At 41.9% G+C, this 11861-nt stretch overlaps 1 protein-coding gene across 1 annotated transcript; it reads right to left on the bottom strand.

Annotated features, from left to right (window-relative positions):
• Positions 1 to 234: 234 nt before the first annotated feature.
• On the bottom strand, positions 235 to 11743 carry cyld3 (cylindromatosis (turban tumor syndrome) 3). The gene is made up of 17 exons (XM_032583985.1): positions 11631 to 11743; positions 11167 to 11392; positions 9371 to 9488; positions 9074 to 9231; positions 7090 to 7563; positions 6895 to 7000; positions 6364 to 6800; positions 4895 to 5060; positions 4613 to 4754; positions 3654 to 3776; positions 3384 to 3475; positions 3168 to 3231; positions 2492 to 2675; positions 1553 to 1661; positions 1322 to 1440; positions 1013 to 1220; positions 235 to 931 (listed from the first exon to the last, which is right to left on the bottom strand). Exons 2-17 carry the CDS (start codon positions 11335 to 11337, stop codon positions 747 to 749), a joined length of 2856 nt encoding a protein of 951 aa, XP_032439876.1. The 5' UTR covers positions 11338 to 11392; positions 11631 to 11743; the 3' UTR covers positions 235 to 746.
• Positions 11744 to 11861: the final 118 nt, after the last annotated feature.

The raw sequence follows: 11861 nt of genomic DNA on the forward strand, positions 1-11861 counted from the left end.
TAATTTACATATGGATTGTTCTTCTTGAGTTACCTCGGACCTCTCAGCAGCTACTATGGTGAATGCACTACTTAAACTGCCTTACAGTAAGGGAATGATCACATCTTTATATTTTAGTGTTATGCCATTTTCAGATGACAAACTAAACAGTGCTCTTTGAGATATTCAGATATGTCCGGATATTGTTTGAAAAACAAAACCAAAAAAAACCCGGCAATAACAAATACAACCAAAAACAGATCAAACTTAGGGCTTTTATTATATCAAACATTACCCACAGTGATACGCTGCAACATCTAAACATCACATGAAGAATAAAAGTTAAACGTGTATGTGCATCTTAGCTGTCAGTTCAGAACAATCATATTATATACAAACTTACTGACAATCAAATAAAGCAGTGCAAACCGTATTAAGTATACATGAGTCACATATAAGAGGCACAGTGGTTCTGTACAGTGTATGCACATTGAGAAACAGATTAAACACAGATATAAGGTCTGAGTGATTAAGGCTCAGCTTCCTCATGTTTGTTCAAAAGGCAACCCCCCCCTCCCTCCAAAAAAAAAAAACAACAACATATAACTCCCATTATAAAGATAATCAATGCTGTTTAAGGTCGGTTGTTTTTGCTACATATCTTGTGAGTGCATTTGTTTCTTTTTTCCCCCCCACTTTTTATAGGAAAAACATTTTCAGGGTGTTTTTCTTCTCTTCTTCACTTCACTTCATTGGTTGTCTTCATATCACTTGTAGAGGCTGAGCTCTGGGCTGTGGTACAGGCACATGTAGGAGTCGCAGAGCAGCCTCCGGGCCGACTCCCTCAAAGACGAGGCGTCCACCCTGCTCAGCTCCTCCTCCGACAGGCCCAGGTAGCGGCCCACCTCGGGACACCCCCTCACCTGGGGGATGTTGAAGCCGTTCTCGCCACCTGGGCGAGGAAGCGAACAAACGAATGTGAGGCTTTTATGTTTGACACAAGAGGAGTGATTTGTGCTGCCCTCCCGCTCACCTTCTCGGTCTGCCATGCTGTCGAAGAACAACCAGTCGGAGGCCTGGGGTCCGTGCTTGACGAAGCTGACGTAATGGCTGGTTTCGATGCACGTCACCGCAAAGAGAGACATCCGCTGGCGGGTGTGATGCAGAGGGCCCGACCACGTCCCCCGAGGAACGGCGATCTTGACCGGGTTGTGCGACGCACGGTTCCTGTGACTGTGAACCTAGTCGTGCACAGAAGAAAAAATGAACAGAATCAATACCCGCTCTTGTTTTTTTTAATCATTATTATTTTAGACAGATTTTCCAGGTGATGAAGGGATACCTGCGTGTTGCACGTCTGGCAGTATTGCTTTAGATGTCCGGGAGTGATGTCCAAGTCTTCGTAGCACTGCACACACTCCCACTCGGCTACAGCCTGGCAGATACTGCACTGCCTGAGAGCTATAGACATAGGTACACACAGCAAGAGATATATTCATAAATGAAATAAAAACTGAAAATGAAACGAGCAAAACATGATATTAGACACAACAGACAAGCAATAAAACCTTACTGTCATCCAGCAAATCTGTGATATCCAGACTGAGGGTGGGCAAGATGGCGTCAAACATTTTGAAGTCCTTCCCAAACCGGGGCATTAGCAGAAGTAGACAGGAGGGAGCCTGGTGGGGCAAGGAATATAAATACAAGTTCTTGTAAGAAACTCAGGCTCAGACTTTGTCTGATCAATGTTTTAGTGTTCATAAAACTCCCTATGCTGAGGTCAAGCTAAAAGACTCATGTCTTGATTCTCTAGTACATTCACGTTTTTGCAGTAAACTTAAAAGTTCAACAATGATGGAGTCAAGATGGACTAAGAAAAATATTAATGCAACACTTTTACAGCAATATGAAGATTGCATGTCACCTCTGTTTAAAGTAGCCAAAAGAAAGAAGAACTTTTGTAATTCTTGGGTAGTACAATTAGTCTTGTAAAATCCAGCCCCTTGTCCTAGGCTTTAGGCTTCGTCCAGAGGGTTTGGGCTCTCGGCTATTGAGAAACGATTGCTTCCAGGAGGCGTGGCCTCTGTTGAGGTATTCAATTTTACCCAATCGGTAACGTTTGTCCATGAGTTCGGTGCTATGAAGCTTATCGGAAACTGCTTGTGCTGTAAACAACCATCCTCCACTGCGAAGAGAGAAGTGCCAAACTGAACGAGGCTGCTGCTAATGCTAATTCAATATTTGGAAGCTTGGCCGACACGGACTGAACGTCTTCCTTCACTTCCTCTGCTGCCATGGTTAAAACTACAGACAGACTACGCAAAATATTTACATCAATGTTCACAACTTCTTCTTCTTCTTCTGATAGGCCTGGTCAAAAACAGACTGGAGTGAAAGGCAGAAAGCCTAAACTGTGCTGTAAGCAAGATTTTCTTTTTTTTTTGTAGAGGAGTTGCACAGGCAGGCAATGGCCATGGTACCAGCTGGATGATGAAATCCTGAGCTTTACCTCGGCAAACTTGAGGCCGCCGTGCAGGAAGGAGGACTCCAGCAGGGACTGAACGCTGGCGACCCTCATGGACGTGGGCGAGGCCATGGGGATGGGCAAGTTGACGGGGGGCGCAGGAGAGGCAGGGAGTGTTGGTGGAAAGAGTTGGTAGAGGTGGCACTCCTGAGCCTGCTGAGTCACTGATCTGAAACAGAGAAAAAGGGAGGAGGACAGGTGTGACCTTTAGACGCGGCACATGGAAAAAGTACTTTCCCCTGGGGTTACTGAAGTCGTAAACGTGATTTTTGGGGGGATTTTGTCAATGAAAGCAAAGTTTTAAAGTTAAAAAGTACATTCTGTAGCTTCTCTTGTTGCCACAAATGCAGAAAATGACTTGTAGTGCAGCAAAAACAACTCAGATTTTCATTCACTTAAGAGTGAATGTCTCCAGTGTGTCTCTGACATTGTGTGAGCTAAACTAGCCGTAGGTCTCGGTTGTGCTGTGCTCTTGCACAGGAACGCAAGCAATGGAGGGAAACGGCAACGTTGTCGCTGCGACAACCAGACATGATGGCATTGTTTGCACATGAGCTACAGGTCTGACTGCAGCTGTGACCGCATTTGAACCAGGAAGAGTGCGTTAACCTGCAGCCGGTCTTATATGCTGGCAGAATAGAGGAGGCGATGAGTAAATGACCTGATCTTTAGGAGCGGCTCGACTCGCAGCAGCTGGAAAAGCTTGTTCAGGAACTCCTCGGGATCTGACAGACAGGGCGAGAGAGCAGAGTGGCAACATTCCTTAGCTTTATTAACAGAGAACTTTAAAAAAAAACAACTAAAAGAAACAAAAACAAGGAAGAAAAAAAAAAAAGAAAAGCAGGAAATCAGAGGCCCGGACACAATGCATGCACACCTTTTTCCTGGTTGGTGAACCCTGCGTTGCTGTTGGCAGCTTCCAGCAGGCGCCTCAGAGCCATGGTCTTACTGGCACACACGTAGCCGTTCCTTAACAGAGCGACACACACACACACACACACCTTTTAGATTATGTTCTGTGTGGGGTGGGGAATTTTGAGTGTTTTTTCAGAAACAATCAGGGTATCTGTGTTTCCAATACAAACATGTGCAAATATTTGTCTACATTCTGCTAACGTTGAGAAAAGAAAACGAAACACACACACACCTTCTCAGTGGGTTGACTATTTCACAGCGAAGCAGGTCCTGAGCCAGTTTGGAGCTTTGGTTCGTTTCGGCGTCAGATGGCCAAAATAACACCCAGTCTGCCGAGCTGCAGCAGGAGAACAAACTGCAGGCAAAGGGAATCAAATCATTGTTTCACTTGTTATCCATTTCTTTGATTGACAGAAAAGAGGAGTCTGTCAGTTTCCTGCATCTCGAATAAACCAGATTTACCTGCTCTACTTTGACAAAAAAAACAACAACATTTAAATGTTTCCCTGTGGGTATCTAGGCATTTGTAAGAAAATGGGTTTCAATCTTTAATGCTTCGGATATTTTGTTCCCTTCTCCTGACCGGCACATTTGTACAATAAAATATATATTTTTATATCTTTTGTAACCTATACGGTCACTATGACTGCAGTCTAAGAATGCAGGTAAAAATCCAACGAGGACAGCTGATCTTTATTTCAGGCTAGTCCAATTTGATGTAGTTGATTATTGAGTGTAGGGCTGAAACGATTAATCGTGATGAATCAATTACTGAAATAATTGTCAACCAATTTAGCAATCAAATAATTGTTAGCTGGAGTATACAGACACTGCTGAGAGAACAACACATGTAGACTTTTTCAGAAAATCTAATTATTTTCTTGAATTTTAGGCAAGAAAATGTTTTTTTTCTTTTTTTAAAAAAAAGAATTAAATTATTTGTTCCTTTGAATTTTATTAATGTATTTCTAATATTGTTTAAAAAAGGCCTAAGTGAAAAACCTGCAAAACATGACAATTATTTCTATCCGATTAATCGTCACGAGAAATTGTTCATTGATAACTAAAATAATCGTTTGTTGTTGCCCTAATTGAATTTCTCAATGTAATATGTACTGTAGAATGCACATTTATGCAACCAGGTCACTGCTTCTATCGTTTTTCTCTCAAACACATTCATTTGTTTCTCACCTGAACAGCGTGGCGTCCAGGTAGCAGGAGTTGAGGTGACCCTGGATGCCTCTCTTTGAGCCTTCGTACAGCTGCCTGGCCTCGTCCCCGTCCACCGGAGGAGTGTGTTCGTCCACCCGCTCGCTTCCCCAATCTGCAAATGCTGAGAGCCACGGACGCAGGTTGGAATTACAAGAGAACGGGCGACATCGCCTTTAATATGGCAACAGGATGCAGAGATGTCCCAGCTTTCACAAAACTATGTGCAGCCTCGCTTTGGCTAAGCGGCTGACGCTTTCTCACCTATCGAGTTGCAGCGCTCCACTTGGTTGACGGGCTTCTCGGGGACGGGGAACCTGGAGTCCCGTCTGCAGTTGCGAAGCTTGACGAACAGCCCCTTGTTGGCGGGGCAACGGAAGTGGCGTTCGCCGAGGTAACTGCCGTCTGTTCCAGCAGACAGCTCCTGCTCCTAAAACGCAAAAGTGTGGAAAAAAAAAACAAAACACATGTGCTGTAATCCGGTTGCATAACCGTACACACCCTGAAAGTCATATTTTGTTGAATCACTTTCTGATTCTACACCTCTAATCGGTAGGAGTCGGTCAGCATCCCACATCATTTCCTATAGAGCAGGGGTCCCCAAAGTTGGTCCTCGAGGGCCGGCATCCTGCATGTTTTAGTTTTCTCCCTGGTTTAACACACCTGGGTCAAATGATGGCTCGGTAGAGGCCTAAGAAGAGCACTGACATGCTGTTGGTACCACCAGGGAGAGAACTGAAACAAGCAGGATACCGGCCCTCGAGGACCGACTTTGGGGACCCCTGCTATAGAATATAAATATCTACCACTATCCTAGAAACTGGCATATTTTCTGTCCCTTTCATGGGACACAGAACTTCAAGGTTTCTCTGCATGTTTCACCAACTCAAATTTAAGACGATTAAGTGACATTTGAAACATACTTCCACAAAAATATACAAACTTCGTCCAACCAACAGGTCCAGCAAGAATATCAAAATACCAAAATGCTTGTTAAAATGAATTCAATACATTTTAAGGCCCTTATATTTTGGATACATGAATTTAAGATTTTTTAAGAAGACACCCTGTACATGTAGTTGTTGACATAAGTTTGAATAAATGTGTTACAACCTCCATGGCATCTTTCATTAAATTATACCAGTGTAGCATTAATAAAACACCCCATGTAATGTTAATTTATTTATTGGTTCAAAACTATCAATTGGTTAATATCATGCGATTCATTGGCTATCACAAATATCGCCAGGAGATATTTACTGAATTAAACATCTGACATTTATTATTAATCAAACTAATCTGGATTTGCATGCATTTACTGATGAGAAACATAAGAAACTAATTGGATTAACTCAAACATTGACAAAAAAAAATTACTTCTACTGATGGAGAATAAAAAAAAGGTTAGGCTCGAATCTTTGACTCTCACACTGAAGAATAAGATCATTGACTTATATGTTTGGAGAAGAAATAAGAGGTGCAACAACATATTAATATGGATTAGCTTTGGTTCGTGATTCCTTACTTTTTCCTTCTATTTTATCCAACAGAATGTCTCATTAATTACAACTCTTTATTTAATTTAAAATAGTTTAGAAAACCAGAAAGCTCTGATGTTACCTAAAACAGTTCTGTGTCGTGTCCGAGATCAGTTTTGTGCTGAAACTCAACAATATTTAAAGGCCAAGAGAAATTAAACTGAACAAGAAAACCGAAGCTGAAGCTACACTCACCAGCTCAATTCCTGCCACCAGCTCCTTGACGGCCCCTAAGTGACCAATCCATCGGATAACCCCGAAGAGCGGCGGGTCGTTCACCTCGACCATCGACCCGACCTCCAGCTCCGTCTCCAGTCCCGTTCCTCCGTAATCATCTACACCCTCCTCATTCTCCTCTTCGTCGTCTACAGGTCTTAAAGGCGAGAAAGGGCTGTGGGAACCGTTGGTGTGCTCCGAGGCTGACACTGGTGTTAGGTTTTGAGGTTTTGGAGGCGGCAGTGGGCGCGTGAGTAAAGGTTTGTGTGTAGGCTTTGGAGGAGGAAGAGGAGGCTTGAGTGCTTGTTTAGCAGGCAGAACCAGGGGCAACCTGGGAGCAGGAGCTGGTGACGTCGGGGATTGTTTGGGATTAGGGGACAACGCTGGCTTCAAGATGGGCTTAGGAGATGTTTGTTCTGAGAACACAGAATTAAGAAAAAATAAAATAAATGAATATTTTCTGACAGCACCACCAGACAATCAATATGTGGGAGAAACCCTGTGATGCACCTGCAAAAACGCTGCTGACGGGAAGCAGCAGTCCGTAGAGGTGACAGGGAATGTGGCAGAGCCTATGTTCCTTGTAAAGTCCGTCCCAGTTACCAGCAGGAGCATCCTGCAACAACAAATCGCCAACAAACCAATAAATAAGGAGAAGGATTCAACATCCTGAGGCCAAATGCATTTGGGGTGGTTCATGCTCACCAGAAGGACTCCGACGTACGTCGAGGATCGGCCAGGCAGTGCGCCACAGAACTGCACCTCCCCGCCGTGGACAATGCCATCCACGCTGACGCACACTCTCTGGCCGACGTGGAACGGTGGCGGTGACGACGAGCCGCGTGGATTGGTGTGAACGGCGATGGGTGTCGACTCGGCCGTCCGCGAGAGCATGTCCTGCGTCTGCAGCTGGGCCTTGGGGCGATTGTGATTGAAGCTTATGCGACGCAGGTGGGGCTGGTTGGAGCGATCGTTGTTGCTACGGTGGCCGTTGACGCCGTGGTTGGTGCGGCGGGAACGGTCCTTGGTTTTCTCCGGAGCGTCGATGCTGTTCCTGCTGGACCAGTGGCGGAGGCGGATGTGACTCACGGGGACGAAGAGGCCGCAGGCATCGGGACAGGAGAAGTAGCGGACGCCCTTGTTGGAACCATTGCAGGTTCCTCTACCCACTGCTGTACCCTGGAGGAGCAACAGGGAGGAGCAACAGGCTTTTCATGAGCAATTCATTGGTCTTTTTTTTGTATACAATAAAATTATTGCTGAAATTATTAATCTGAATAATAGGATTAATCATAACTAATGTGATGATTATCATGATTAATTCCATGACTATCATGATTAATCTGCGTTTTACAGATTAATCATGAAAAATAATTGGATCAATCTGATGATTATCAAGATTAACCACAATAAATCATCTGATTAACCACAATAAATCATCTGATTAATCACGATAAATCATCTGATTAATTATGACTAATCACGCTAAATAATGATTAATCACGTTAAATAACAATTAATCATGATTAATCATCGGATTAATCATCGGATTAATTACGATAAATCGTCTGATTAATCACGATAAATCGGATTATCATGATAAATCACGATAAATCATCGAATTAATCAAACTAAATCATTGGATTAATTGATCTGTGAAATAATTGTCAATTAATTCAGTAATTGCTAGCTGGAACATACAAAGTCAAAAAATGCCATTTGGTAAAAAAAAAAAAAAAAAAAAAAAATATTCAGAGCAGTAATTAACCCAAAACTGAATTAAAATATGTACATTTAAGATGAAAACACCTAAATAAGTCTTAGCCAAATCTCATCAAGTGGCATAATTTTAGCTTCACTTGGTTCAGATTTACTGAAGAAATTTTATGGTATTGCATTTTAGGCAATGGAAACTATTTCCTTATTTATTTTTTTTTAAAAACTGAATTATTTGTTTATTTGCATCTTTTATATATTTCTGCAGATTTTTTAAATTGAATCTCTTGGGCCTTTTTTTATACAAAATTATAATATGCCATTTCTTAAATCGGATTAATCGATTCATCGTCAGAATAATCAATAGATTAGTTGATTACTAAAATAACTGATAGTAGCAGCCCTGATAAAGATGTACTGTTAAGGCACAAATTAATCTGAGAATATCTGTGGTGTGAACTAATGATAAGGGTGATGGCACAGAGGCCTCTAAGAGTTGGAGCTTATCACCACACTATTTTCTCATTTTATATTATGTTTTGCAAAATACCCAACTCTATGGTTTGTTTTGAAAAACCATTTTAAATGTATTACAGGTTTCGATGCTCCTGCTGCACCTAAATTTCCCTGATGTGGGATAATAGATATATTTCTATTTTATTTTATTTTTTAATCTGTATTCAGCGCCCTCGGACTGCTGAATAAAATCATGCGCTAACACATCCTAGAAGACAGAAAATGTAACCTCTTTTTGTAATTTCTTTATGATTTTGCTTCCACTCATAATTCAACAGTATAAATACTTTTCAAAGCATTGTAAATATATTGTAAATATACGAGATCGAACAATCCAACTTTGTTAACCTGTCTGCTTTAACAAGGTTAGACATTTTTTTTCCCCCTCAAGTTACTTGTTCGACTCTTCCTTTCACATCTATGGAGTTTTCCTGGGAACCCACGCCTCAAATATCACCTTTAGCTCCACTCCAAAATACAAAGTGCTGCTCCCTCCGCTGAGCGGTCCGATGTACTTGAGTTCTGCCTCGGCCAGCTCATCCTGCGCGCCGATCAGGACCCACAGCGGAGCATTGGTGGGGAGAGAAGCCAGCTGTCGCAGGTTGTCTGGATTGTCTGAAAAACGCACAACACACACAAAGATTAGAGTTAGAAAATTTGACTGCACAGACATTTGTAAAAAAAAAAAAGATTTATGTCAATCTTCATGTGATCGCTCAACAATCTAATTCGCTTAACGCCGCTGACGCATTACTTAGTAGGTTTAGTCGAACGTCCAGGTCGGACACAGGCTCCACCAGTCCAACGAGGTCAGCTGAGATTTCCAGCAGGTATTTCTTTTCTATTTTCACCATGAGTCCATTGTCCAACACCTGCATGAAAATGAAAAGGACAGGTAGTTCACACAAGGTGAGAGAGAAAAAAAAAAAAGAACTACGTTGAGTACCAAGATTACCTTAAATTTACCTTAACAGTGAATTTAAGGTATGGCTAAGATTCATAACACTTTGTGGGGAAGGTTGACTTCTGATTCAGAAACTTCCCTAGTACAACGATGGCAATAAAACAGTAACAGGAACAAACCTCAGAGTATATGACTGGGATTTACTGTGGTGAATCAACACGCAGCAGCGTATAATCATGAAGTGCTCTACGTACCAAACAAATAATTGACTTCAGAGGCTAATCAGTACACAGACTCTACCCGCGACTGATTTCATTTCTTTAGATGTTTTGCGAAGCCCTCAGAGGTTTTCGTTTGTAAACAAACAGTGTCATGGCAACTCTGGGGGAGCTGCAGAGACACACAGCTCAGGTGGAAGAATCTTTTGACAAGATGCTCCCTCGCTAAAGATAACACAAGGTGGTAGCAGCGCCGTCTTTGCGATGTTCCTTCTGCAAATAAATGATTTAACTATTTTAAAATCCCAATAAAATACACTGGAGTTGATGGTTGTAAAGTAACAAACTGTGGAAAGTTTGTTACAGTCCGTCTAATCACTGAAACGCGTTTAAATCTTATCAGGGCTGAAATAATTAATTGTGCCAAATCACTTATTGAAATAATCGTCAGCTAATTTGGTAATCAATTAATCGTTAACTAGAGCATACAGACGTGAAAAAAAAGGTAATTTGCTGGGAAAAAAAAAAAAACATACCCAAACCAGTAAGCCAAATAAAAAGAAAATCTCCTGTTAAACATACTTTTTTATCTAAACATTAATTGACTGATAAAAAAACAAACATAAATAAACAAAACAGATCAGCCCTACTATGTAATAATGTTAAGTCAAGCAGAAAGGGCTGAGCTTTTCACATGTTGATGTCAAAAGCATTTTTTTAGCTGTAGATACACCTTTACTAAAAATGATCAAGCATGCGCTAAAGGAATCCTGCTTTTGCATTTTTTTTTTCAAATAGAGTGTTTGCTTTCTTGTTTAAAAATGAATTGAATTCTTTGTTTATTTCCATCTTTCATGTATAACCCTTTTGAAAGCCTTTCAGCCGTTTTTATTCCTCCTTTTGACAACGTGAAAGCTGGATGAAATGTTTGAGCTCCAGCAGACATTTTTAAATCGTCACAGTTTGATGAATCTGCACATTCTAGTTAAAATCATAGACTTGTTTTTGTTTTTGCTGTTCCTCATTGTCAAACTCACAGCTGAAGGGTTTCTGTATCTTATGTTTTCTCCTACATATAATGTTGTTTTTAAGTTATTTAAGTGCCCAAAGGTCTGTATTATTATTATTATTATTATTATTATTATTGTTGTTTTCATTTTTTCATTTCATTTGTACAATATTTTGTGTTGTACAAAAAGGCTAAAGTGGTACGATAACAAAACTGCAGAATTTGGCAAATTTTAAAATCCGATTAATCGTCAGAACGATCGATACATTAATCACACTCGTTGGCTGCCGTCCTAAATCTGAATGAATGTCATCGTTGTCCTAATTACGTATTGCTCAAGATATTTAACACGGTGATAATGAAGTGCAGCAAGTTTGGTTCGTGTACTCGAAAGAAGTTGCCATGAAGTCAGTTGGTACCTTAACCCAGAGGGCGTCCTTTCGGGTCCTGCCCTGGTCCTGATCTTGGCAGATGAACCCCCTGCTCAGCAGAATGGGTCCCTCCAGATCGTCCTGGACCTGAAGGTCGGTCGAGATCAGGAACAGCTTGAAGGAACGACGCTTCCTGTTCTGCTCAGGGGCTCCTGACATCTTCGAGGTGTCTGTACCAGCAGCTGCTCCACGGCGAAAATCGAGCCCTCTTTCTCTGTGAAGGTTACAAAAAAAAAAAAAAAAAAAAAATTGTTCTCATTACGAGGAAGCGACAAGAGTGCCACGGTATTTCCGTTCACCTGGAGGAGTAACAGCGACGTCAGGTAGCAGCCGCGGAGAAGTTCGCATTAAAACTTTACTCGCTCCCACCTCAACCAAATTCCGCTTTCCTCGCACATTGTTCACTAATAAACAACTCGGACAACTTGGAAAACCAGTGGAAGACAACTCACCAACTTTTTCAACTCCGACCGTCAACATTTCCCTTCACATTTAAAGGAGCTCCGCTCAATAACAAACCGCACCATGAATCAGGAAGCGGCGTGATGAACAGCCGAACAGCCAATCGCGTGCGAGGGAACCAGACGGAGGAAGGAGTTTGAGCCAATCAGAAAGCAGGTGGGCGGTGCCGACAGCGAGGGGGGAGAGAGGGGGGAATTCCACATTGAGTGATTGTTGACGCT

Source organism: Xiphophorus hellerii, chromosome 14 (genome assembly GCF_003331165.1).
Source record: "Xiphophorus hellerii strain 12219 chromosome 14, Xiphophorus_hellerii-4.1, whole genome shotgun sequence".
Taxonomy (NCBI): Eukaryota; Metazoa; Chordata; class Actinopteri; order Cyprinodontiformes; family Poeciliidae; genus Xiphophorus; species Xiphophorus hellerii.